This window comes from Amblyomma mixtum, chromosome 3 (genome assembly GCF_055824585.1).
Source record: "Amblyomma mixtum isolate Tamu chromosome 3, ASM5582458v1, whole genome shotgun sequence".
NCBI classification, from domain to species: domain Eukaryota; kingdom Metazoa; phylum Arthropoda; class Arachnida; order Ixodida; family Ixodidae; genus Amblyomma; species Amblyomma mixtum.
In genome coordinates, this window is record NC_143014.1 from 392,781,888 (window position 1) to 392,794,005 (window position 12,118).

General features: G+C 50.1%; 1 protein-coding gene across 1 annotated transcript in view; it reads left to right on the top strand.

Annotated features, from left to right (window-relative positions):
* The first annotated feature begins 2,541 nt into the window (after positions 1 to 2,541).
* The window catches only part of LOC149357194 (uncharacterized), a 99,797-nt gene continuing 90,220 nt past the window's right edge, over positions 2,542 to 12,118 (top strand). Inside the window, exon 1 of the mRNA XM_089576531.1 lies at positions 2,542 to 2,679. Coding sequence (XP_089432657.1) covers positions 2,542 to 2,679 — 138 coding nt within the window. The remainder of the gene's footprint in view (positions 2,680 to 12,118) is intronic.

Consider the following 12,118-nt stretch of genomic DNA (forward strand, 5'->3'; position numbering starts at 1 on the left):
GACACGCGGCACATCGGCAGCTTCTGCCGGATTAATCCGTGCTGCTGTACCCGCCACAGGCGCCGCGGCCCGTTCCTGGGAAGGCAGGAGCCTGCTTCTCTCCCGCAGTAGGTTCTCGTTGCCGCTGGATAGGACGATTAGCTACGGACGGGAGACAATTTTCCGGACATTCACAATCTCTCCCCACCTCAATTTTGCGACGACAGTCGATCCCTCACGCGTTCGGTCACCCCGTCGCCGAGCGACAACGCCAGTAGACTTGACTCTTACGCATCGCCGGGCAAGCGCTGATTTGTGGTTTGTGCTTAAGGCCCTGAAACACCTTCTTGAGGGAGTACATAACCTTTCTCTATCACTACATTGTGCTGTCATGAGAAATACCACAGTTGCACCCACAGCAGACTATCTCGCGCAAAAGCTGGCGAGCCCTTTCCAGCGACTGGTTCATGCTCTCGGCCTCCTCTGTTTCAAGCTCCTGCTCAAGTCATTTAAGAGATGGCGATCAGATAGGCTCTTTCAAACGTCACGCTGCTAACATGGCCGTGACCAGTCGGCCGCGTTGCTCAGGTGGGTTTAGATGGGCGGTGGGGCCGAGTGGGTGCGGCTGGCGGAGGAGTGCCGACCTTTCAGCGTGCAGAAATGACGAGAGAAGTAAAGGCGCACGAACGGTGGAATCAGAATTTGGCTAGAGATAACTTAGCTTCTAACGAACGCATTAAAATATTCTTCTGGAGGATATTCCTGAAGCCCTTTAACGTCCCGGGCATATCACAACTTTGCTGAGAGCCCCTTCCAAGGCCCATTTAAAGGGCGTTTAGTGTCGGTGGCCAGGCCGTGCTGTGGTTGGGTTCCTTCGAAGACTGCGCTACTGCACGTCTCCCGGAGTCAACGCCACTGTCGCCGTGCCACAAACCAGCGAGCGAGAGCGCTGCAGTCTTCGGGACTGCCGCAGTGCTCGGTCGGGACGGTGAGCATATATCTGTTTCTTTTGTTTGCCTCTCTCTTGAATTAGTGAATTACACAAAAATATCTCCCCTGTGTATTGTAGTTTCTCTCAGGTGAAGTGAAATTGCTCTATATAGTCTCTCTGCTATGTAAAGCTTGTGCATCTGTGAAGCTGTGACTCCGACCCATTCTCTGTCTTAAGACCAGTGAAAGCTAGACACCGAGCGACCACCCCCCTCTGTAACTAGGTAGCTGTCTTGCGGCCGAGCTTGTCGCATTTAATTCGGGACACCTCCTGTGACAACGGAACCGCTGCCCCCAGAGGCTGTAAAGGTTTGGGGTACGCAAACCATACGTGTGCATGTGACACTCGTTCGTCCGCACTCTCATCTTTGGCCATCTTTGATGCGGGTTCCTCGACGGGGTGAAGAAAACGTTAGTCAGGATGGGGGTTTTTCCAGTTCACGAAGCCGCTGAGGTATGCGCTGATCGCTCGTCCATTACTCTGCGTTGGCTGGAGGCAGCTGCTAAGGTCCGTCCTCACAGCTTGCCGAATCAGGGCCGGCGTGAAATGTGATGCCGACTTTCGCAGCGCGCGGCGTCAATCCGAACCAAGATGCAGGTCCAAAACACTCGGCAAGGGCGAGGTCACGAAGCACTGTAGCGGCACGCTCGACGTTCTGACGGTCACCTCCAACGGTCGAGTGCTTGAGCACTGTTTAAGGAGGCGTCCAATGCCAAGGGACTCTTGTTGAACACGGACACATTTGAGCCGCTCTCAATGTAAACTATCACTGGTCCGTTGTTGCCAAGTTTCTGCACGATATGTCAGGTGCCCCCTGTCGATTTCAGGTGACCTTTGCTTGCCTATTCGGTGCCTCGATGTTACCCGATACATTAGTTCCCAGTACAGTTCTACGCGGACCGAGGTTCCCGTTCTCGGCCTCTTGCATCCCCACGAAAGGTGCCTCGTATTCTCGCAGCTGAAGCAGGTTCAGTCTCTCGTGGTTCCCATCGGTTCTCGCCGCATTGGGTGCTCGTCTGGTGTCCGTTGCCTGTCAGCGCTCTGGACCCGTCGCTGCTCATATGGCTTCGCTGTACCACTGCAGACTGTCGGTCTTGCGCAGTCATTGCCCGACGCCGGCTTGTGTCGAGCAGCGCTGCATGGTCGATGAGTTCGATGACGGTTCTTCAGGTCTGTACACCGAGGAGAATATAGCCTAGGTGCTACGCCAGGTGTGATCGTTGATTCCGCTGAGACTTAAAGGGCCCCTAAAAATGATTTTGATGGGCACAATCTAATGCAACAGATATGTAGAGGTAGACTTTGCTGGTATTCGAGTCAAATTCGATAGCTTTACGCGAATGTTATGGCTTGAAAATAATTTTTCGAAATCTCTTCTTGCGTTAGCTCGGGACTGCGAGCTACTGCACTGCTCTATGGGCGCCACATGCCAGAGTCATGCTCGTGATTTTTCTCTCCTAACGCCGACAACGCCGACGGCAGATTTTCTGGAGAACGATGCCTTATAACGCTATCCCATTAAAAGTCGGTGACTGGTCGCGAAGGAGATGGCGTCACAAGGCCACGCGATCATGGCGCTGGTCTGGCCCTTTCTTGCCCGACCGGAAACGGCCAGTCGGGTGGAAGGTGTCGACTGCGTCTTGGCCACCGGTGTGGACGAGGACTCGGGAAAGACGTACGAAGAGGAAGTGGATGAAGTTACACTCAAGGCATGATTATGTGTGCGCTAGTGAAGATATGATGACAGTGCCCGCATTGCGTACGTGGTGAAAGAACTGGCACAAACACAGAAACATGTAACAGCAATGTTGCTTGTGATACTGTCGCATTCCACTCTTAAAGTTACTTCAGCGTCCCCATAATTTATTTGCAGGAGTCTCGTAGTTCGCCGAGGTTCCAAGATATTCGCCTTCTAATTCTTAAGCTTAGTACGCGTAAATGCGCTTGCAGGAAGATGCAGATCGGCCTGAAATTCCGCACTGGTGAAGAGGGGTGATTTATGGGGGGAGGTCGCCCCCAGTCAATGGCGAGAAATTTTCTATTTTTTTCATCCAAAAAAAGTCAAGAAAATACAGGGTGCAAATGGGAAGTTCCGTTTTCAGCGGAAGCTATTAATTGTCCTGTCGCTTTTAAGAACCTCGAATCGTCGACATTAACCTTGAGCCGTTTTTGCAGCCGTTCGAGTCTATGCAGAAGTCTTTTGGCGCACCCACCGTAAAAAAATAAAAATAATAAGTTTTTCGGGGCCCCTTTGCTGGTACGCGTGCCCAGCAAAGAAAAAAGGAAACTAAGCTGGTTCTCGAGAGGAGATGAATTCAAATAATTCGGTAAATGGGCATGCGTGTACGTGGGAGGAGGTCGAATCATTGGATACTGCGTTGGCCCCCCGCCGTCAAACTGCCTGGAGAAGAGCACTGCGGTTTCGCGATGCAACTGGACTGTTCCGTGTGCCGTCGCGCGCGCGTAATGACGAGCCGCATGCTAAAAGGGAATGCATCTGCAAACGCGACCAAACATACACGTGCGCTTCTTGATCGGTTTTTGTCTGGTTTCGATTGTGCTGTTATTATGTGGTAATCCTGAAAGACGCGGGGTATGCTTTAGAAGCAGCGTGCTAAACATCGTTTTTCCTGTGTGCGCTTGGGTTTTCAGCCCTGTAAGAAGTTATACGAAGCCTGTGAAGTTTGCTGTTCTCCAGAAGACTGTGTCGTCCATCACTTGAGAGCCGAGAAGAAGACGTCTGCTAGAACGTGCTAGGACAGCCGTAGCTAGGCTTCGAGGACAAAGGAAAAACGCAGGAAACGGCGAAGAAGCGGGAATGAAAATCATAAAACAGTCGGCACACTTGGTGAACGGAGGCTCATGGATTGAGGAACAACCCAACGTGCGGAATGCGCGACACTGACTAAAGAAGCACGCGGTGACGAAGAAAGGTGTGCCGACGCGCGGCAATCATTACAACGTTGTGACAATGAATTTGGCCATGTCTGCTCGAACCGACGCGCTTCAGATGAAAGTGGATGATTGGTTGGATCATGGCTATCTAGAGTTCTCTGCATCGCGGCGTGGATGGAGCGTCTCGCGTTGTGATCACAATTGCGCAAACGGCTGCGCCGCCGTAGGTTACGCAATACCTCTCACCATTCGCGCTCTTGAATGTCTGTGCAGCGACTATATAGCTTGTATCGGTGTTATTGGAGCAGCTCTTGTTCGAAGAAATTCGCCGTAGCAAGTAGTGAGGTTATATGACGCAAAGATGTTAGTGTTTTTATTGATGCGGTTCCCGCTTGTTTCGTGACTGGGCGACACGTTGCGGCAGGTGGAGAGGATAAAACTTTCTTCAACTGTACCCGTTTAGTCACAGTTATATTACAAAGAGGTCGGCAGGTGCGCAAGTAAAAGCTACAAACTCAAACTCTCAAGAAGGCCGGAGTCACACCAAGCGGTATCCCCGCCAGCCGCCGACCATTCAAGTGTCTAGCATACAAACTGCAATTTTAATAATCCGGAATGAGGCCAGAACCCACCACCAGGCGAGCTATGTGGCTCCCGCTCTCAAAGAGGCCGGAATCCGAACCAAGCCGGATCTCCGTCAGCCTCTGAGTCACGACCAAATCGGACCGCCTCGTTCGGTCATCGCAAGGCAACTGTCTATCGCGCGCATGAAGTCCGTCAATTTCGTGTCAGTTTCTCACTTCTAACTAATCACTGCTCTTCTCGCTCTCTCCTGAAGAAATTAAACATAAAAAAACAAGGAAAAATCATAGCTACTCACGCGCCACTTCCACCAACCGAAGTCAAGATACAGAAATCCCCAAACATCAATGGAGCCTCGGGTTCGCCAGCGCCCAAGCACCGCGGCTCAAGCCATGCATAGCAAAGAGCAAAGCTTCTATTTAGACCGAACGCGAAGACTTGTCCGTGTTCCTGCAGCACCTGGTTTCCAGCAGCCGTCTTCAGGGGCTCCCATCCCAAACGCAATGAGGGCTTCGTCCGGATCAAGTGTGATCGCGCGATCCGAAAGGCGATAAAATGCGGCTCATTGAAACCGCAATATTTACCATTGAAATTGGCATGCCCTTCCCATTTTCAAAACTGTATTCTGAGTCATCATCATCATCATCATCATTAGCCTGACTACACCCACTGCAGGGAAAAGGCCTCTCCCATGTCTCTCCAATTAACCCTGTCCTTTGCTAGTTGCCGCCACTGTATCCCCGCAAACTTCTTAATCTCATCCGCCCACCTAACTTTCTGCCGTCCCCTGCTACGTTTGCTTTCTCTTGGAATCCACTCCGTTACCCGTAAGGACCAGCGGTTATCTTGCCTTCGCATTACATGCCCTGCCCAAGCCCACTTCTTCCTCTTGATTTCAACTAGGATGTCATTAACCCGCGTTTGTTCCCTCACCCACTCCGCCCTCTTCCGATCTCTTAACGTTACACCTATCATTTTCCTTTCCATAGCTCGCTGCATTGTTCTTAACTTAAGCTGAACCCTCTTTGTTAGCCTCCACGTTTCTGCCGCATAGGTGAGTACAGGTAGGATATAGCTGTTATATACTTTTCTCTTCATGGATATTGGTAAGCTACCATTCATGACCTGAGAGAACCTGCCATACGCGCTCCACCCCATTCTTATTCTTCTAGTTATTTTCCTCTCATGATCCGGATCTGCGGTCACTACCTGCCCTAAGTAGACATATTCTCTTACTATTTCTAGCACCTCGCTACCAATGCGAACTGCTGTTCCCTTGCAAGGCTATTGAACATTACTTTGGTTTTCTGCATGTTAATTCTTAGCCCCACCGTTCTACTCTGCCTGTCTAGCTGATTGATCATGCTTTGCAGTTCTTGTCCTGAGTGGCTTAGCAAGGCAATGTCATCAGCGAATCGCAAATTACTCAGGTATTCTCCATTAACTCCTATCCCCAACTCTTCCCATTCCAGTCCCCGGAATACCTCCTGTAAGCAGGCAGTGAAGAGCATTGGCGAGATCGTGTCTCCCTGCCTGACACCTTTCCGTATTGGAATTTTATTGCTGACTTTATGGAGAACTATAGTAGCTGTGCAATCGTTATAAATATCTTCCAATATTTTCCCATGGCGCTCTTCCACACCCTAATTCCGCAATGCCTGCATGACAGCTGAGGTTTCCACTGAGTCGGATGCTTTCTCGTAATCAATGAAGGCTATATACAGGGGTTGGTTATATTCTGCGCATTTCTCTATCACCTGATTGATAGTGTGAATGTGGTCTATTGTCGAGTATCCTTTACGAAAGCCTGCCTGATCATTTGGTTGATTAAAGTCCAAGGTTGTCCTGATTCTATTAGCGATTACCTTAGTAAATACCTTGTAGGCAACGGACAATAAGCTGATCGGTCTGTAATTCTTCAAGTCCTTGACGTCTCCTTTCTTATGAATTAAGATAATGTTAGCGTTCTTTCAAGCTCCTGATACGCTCGTGGTCACGAGGCAAGCGTATGCAGGGTGGCTAGTTTCTCTAGCATAATCTCTCCTCCATCCTTCAGCAAATCTGCTGTTACCTGATCCCCACCAGCTGCTTTCAATCTTTGCATTGCTCCTAAGGCTTTGTTTACTTCCTCCTTCGTTACTGGCGGGATGTCCCATTGCTGTGCTCGACTGCCTCCCTCAGTAACTTGATGATTACATTCGCTACTGTATAGATTTCTGTAGAACTCTTCGGCTAATTCAACTATCTTATCCATATTGCTGATGACATTGCCCTGTTTTTCTTTTAGCGCATACATCTGGTTTTTACCTATGCCCAGTTTTCTCTTCACTGATTTTTGGCTACCTCCATTCCTTAGAGCATGCTCGATTTTCTCCATGTTAAACTTTCTTATGTCGGCTACCTTGCGCTTATTTATTAACTTAGACAGCTCTGCTAGTTCTATCCTGTCTGTGGAGTTAGACGTCCTCATGCTTTGACGTTTCTTAATCACATCTTTAGTCTCCTGAGATAGCTTGTTGGTATCCTGTCGAACCATCCTACCACCTACTTCTGCGGCGCACTCTGTAACGATAGCTGTATGATTATCATTCATTGTTTCAACACCACGGTCGTCTTCTTCAGTTAAAGCGGAAAATCTGTTTTGCAGCGACATTCTGAATTCCTCTACCTTCCCTCTTAATGCTAACTCGTTAATAGCCTTTCGATTCACCAGTTTCCTCCGTTCCCTCTTCAAATCTAAGCTAATACGAGACCTTACCATTCTGTGGCCGCTGCAACCGACCTTACCGAGGACATCCACATCCTCTACGATGCCAGGGTGTGCACACAGTATGAAGTCTATTTCATTTTAGTCTCACCATTGGGGCTCTTCCACGTCCACTTCCTGTTTGCTCGTTTGCGGAAGAAGGTATTCATAATCCGTAAATTATTTCTATCTGCGAACTCTACTAATAACTGTCCCCTACTGTTCCTAGAACCTCTGCCATAGTCACCTACCGCCCTGTCTCCAGCCTGCTTTTTACCTACCTTTGCATTAAAGTAGCCCATCAGTACAGTGTACTGTGATTTTACTTTGGTCATTGCCGATTCCACATCCTCATAGAAGCTTTCAACTATCTGGTCATCATGGCTTGATGTAGGCGCGTAGGCCTGCACCACCTTCAGCTTGTACCTCTTTTTAAGTCTAATTACGATAGCTGCCACTCTCTCGTTAATACTGTAAAACTCCTGGATGTTGCCAGCTATATCCTGATTTATGAGAAATCCCACACCTAGTTCTCGCCTATCTGCTAATCCACGATAGCACAGTACATGCCCGCCCTTTAGTACTGTATACGCCTCATCTGTCCTCCTAACCTCACTAAGCCCTATGACATCCCATTTAATACTGGCTAATTCCTCCAGCAGCACTGCTAAGCTAGCCTCACTTGATAAGGTTCTTGCGTTAAACGTTGCCAGGTTCAGTTTCCAATGGCGGCCTGTCCGGAGCCAGAGATTCTTAGCACCCTCCGCTGCGTCACAGATCTGACCGCCGCCTTGGTCAGTTGCTCCGCAGCCGCTGGGGACTGAGGGCCGAGGGTTAATTGGTTTGCTCATAGAAGGTTGTGGCCAAGTACTACACCAGGGTGGCCAAATCCTGTTCTGATGAGGAAGTGCGTTGTCGGCTCTGGTCGCCGAAATCAGGCCGCCCTCCAAGCCTGGTTATGCAATTCCATCGACACGCGGAGTTTTTTTTATATATATATCCGGTGGAGAATTGCGTGGCACCGGGATTCGAACCCCGGTCCTCTTGCACGCGAGGCGGATGCTCTACCTCTACGCCATCGCTGCTTCGTACGCCATCGCTGCTTCGTGAGTACCAAAACTATACAGTAGATGTTAGACTATATGAATCCATAATAACATGCAATTGGGAATTTAGCAAAAATTTCCGGCTTCAAATTTAGTCAAGGCGATGGCAATGCTTTATCAGTATTTCACTGGTATTTAGATGAGGCTGATCAGCTGATGGGGCAGGCGGCGCCAGTAGGTTCGAAAATTCCTTCACCGTACCACGCGACTTTTGGTGCAGCGTACGGCGCTCTTTCCACCAATGGAGGAAGGCCTTCAAAAGGTCCTATGCTTACAAAAGTGCGTCTCCTGGTCAGTGTTGCCACAGCAGTTAGAAAAATAGTAGCCAATTTGGGCCTCAAAAATCAGCACAAATCAGTAGATTTCCGTATATGTTGGGGTGACTAGCTTAAAGAAGTTTTCTCTTTGAGGTGTGGGTTGTTCACTTATTACATGACAAGAGAGAAGTCCCACTGTACGACATCATGCGACCCGCCGGCCGTCGGCAACCGCCGGCACCACCGAATGTTGGAGATGACAAAACGGGAGGGGGAGCGAGTAAAAACACTCGACGCACACACAAATAATTGAGAATAAACAACGGCTGTATTGCAGTTACAATTCAATTCCTGTTCACGCACTTAAACAGGGCTCCCACTGTCCCACGCAAGTCCGCTCGCCACGCTCGCGCATCACAGACTGGGCTTCCCGCCGTACACGCGCGTAGTACTCGCAAAAACAAACATCACAAATAAAAAACGGCGTCCAGCCGGCGTCGGGAAGAGAGGAAGGAGGACAGGCAAGCGATGCAGTAGGCGCTCTAGGGCCAGCGCACCGAGCTAGACGTCACGTGTGCGCCCCCCCCCCCTCCCCCTCCCCTCGAGGAGGCGACTGCCGCCTTCACTGCCGCCGACTGGGCGGCAAGGCGGCAGTGGGCGCCGATGTGATATTTTGTCATCCGATCGCTTACATTCGTGCATCCTGACATGAGGTTAACGTCGTCGTTAAAATCAACGAACAAAAGCTTAGAACGAAACGAAACAGCGCGTACTCGCAAAAAGAAACATTTAATTGACGTCAACATCAGTCGACAGGTGGAGGAAACAAGTTGGCGGCATGCTCGAACGTTTCGTGAAATGCCGTTTATCTCTTCACCGCTCACTTACATGCTGAAAGCCTCGGCAGCCGTACAATGTCCGCGTCACTCACACTCTCTTCTTCCTCAGCCGACAACTCGCAGACTTCGTGACAAACTTGAGGTGTTGTAGACGTCCAGCCTTTTAGGTGCGAAACGCGAGCTGTGGTCGCCAAAGAGGTGTTTTTGCACTCCGGTGTTCAGGCTCTCCGGTCGTGAATACGATGTCGCCGGCACTGAAGAGACACGCTGGCAAGTGTCTGCGGTCGTAAGCTGTCTTGCCTTTCTACTGTTCGGCGAGGATGCGCTGCCGTGCGCGCGTTCGCACTTCTTTGAGATTCCCGCACTGGGCGTCGCCACTGTTCACAATTGTTTTAAGCGCGGCTGTCACCCAACTTCGCGCACTTTAGCGTGCCTTCCCAGACACCCGTACAGCGTGTGGGGGTGGCGGTCTCGGACTCAAAGGAGATGCCCTCGACTCAGCGGAGCAAGCTCAGCGGAGACCAGCTACCAAGTGACAGGAGGTTTTTGGTCGTTTGGTGCCCAGCTTACGCCAGTCGCAAGCCAGAGAATGGGTCGGAGCCAAAGGTCCACAAACAAAAGAAAATTTATACAGCAATGAGACGATAAAGAGGATTTCACAATAATGAAACAATGCAACTCGTGCAACGTTACACTCCAGAGAGATTAAAACCAGGGTGTCGAACCGGAACCGAACCTCAACCCCAATTTTCGCCCGGAACCGGAACTGAACCGAACCCATATTTTTTTTCGCCAGCTGAACCTGAACCGGAACGATTCAAAGGAACCGTTCCGAACCGTTTCGGGACTCGGTTCAGCCCCAATTTTTTTTTGCACACCCGGTACACTTTCTTTTTCAGACAAAATGAGATAGTCTAGCGCGTTGGTTTGCCAATCCGAAGCTGTCTGCGCTTGAAAGTGCGAAAAGGGACCCCAGTAAACGCGACAATAAAATTGAATGAAGTCTGGTGTCTGAGAAGAAGCCTAACTGAGGCTTCTGTAATGTGCTAGCACCAATTCTAAAGCACTGTACGTCACGTTTATGTGAAATCTTAAGTTATTGCTCCTCCCCCTTTACCTGCTTGCGTATGGTTTTAATCAAATGGTTAGCACTGATCTAACGCCATAGAGGACTGTCGACACCAAATTTTTGCACGCGTGTTTTCTTCTTTCAAGCGATGCTTTCGACATTGGTGTATATGGAGCACCCTGTGCTATTCGCCTACGACCAATAAATCATTTATATCTGAATTTCTTCTTGACCCTCGTTTGGTTTCATCAACAGAGCGATGGCTGTAACGAGTAGTTGAAATCAGGTTACATGAGGCACGAAAAAAAACGGCATTATGACTGCTGATATGTAATTAGTTGTAATTCTAGCCTATGAAGCAGGCTAGTTTATGTGCAGTAGTTAGTGAAAACAACGTATCAGGGTTTATATCACAGTTTTATATCCCAGCGTTTATATCACAGCGTCATTTACCACAAATATATGAAACATTAGCGCAACGACCCAGCAACGTTGTTGCGGTGACTTTTGAGGAAAGTAGATGGCGCAGTAACAGTCTCACTTCTCGATGGACGCCTGAACCGCGCCGTAAGGGAAGGGAGGAAGGTGGGAGTGAAAGTAGAAAGAGAGAATGGGGTGCCGTACGGGACGGCTCTGGAATAATTTGGACCAACTAGAGATCTTTAACGTGCACTGACATCGCACAGCACACGGGTGCCTTTTGCGTTTCGCCTCCATCTAAACGCCGCCGGGTTCGAACCGGGGTACACCGAATAAGCAGCAGAGCGCCCTAAACACTGAGCCACCGCAGTGGGCAGTGCAACATTTACTTTTGAAGCGTTCGTTGTCTCCGACAGCAGGTACTAAATATACCCACACGATTGGTCAGTGGCGCAATAAAGAGAAAAAAATGCCTCAGTGGCTGTGTAGCTGGGCTGCTGATCCAAGGCTGCGGCTTCGATCCTGGCCTCGAGGGCCGCATTTCGGTGGAGGCGAAATGCAAAAACGCGTGTGCGCTGTCTCACGTTGAAAAAAAATTGCTCATGGTTTAGCTTGGTTAAACTTTGTGTGCACGCGAAAGCTTCTCACACGCTGCCGAGCGGGTTGTCCGTGAATTTCTGGTGAAACTGCCTCGTTGCAGTCCCAAATTCACTGAGACGAATCACGTGGTCAGTCAGTCTCTCCGACTTGGTTTCTATCGGCTGTTTTTGAGCAGACGTCGAGGCGGCGGCTTCGTTCGCGACTCGTTGTCGTCGCTTCTCCGCTTCTTGTCGTCGTCTTTCAGCGAGCCGTTCTTCGGGTGTCTCAGCCGCACGCTAGGCCCCCCTCGCTTCCTTCTGCGTTTCCGGTTGGCCTTGTACCATGCCACGACTTCAGGATCCGTCGACGTAGCTACTAGTAACCTTTGCTGATGCCGTACTGAGTTCGTACGTTGCAATCCACCTCTTCATTCATTGCGCATCTGAAAAGCGAGCGCAAGCTCACGACCACCCTGACAAGCGAATGCAGCTGCGCGCGCCGCGCCGTGGTAAGAGCACGGCGCATGCGCAGTGAGGCGCAAAGCTGAGTAATGACGTCACGTGCGGCGACGCGCAGGAGACCAGCGCATCGGCGGCGACGGCGCGCGGCGAACACCTGTGGCTGGGCCCGACCCGTTGCCATGGAAACGGCTCAT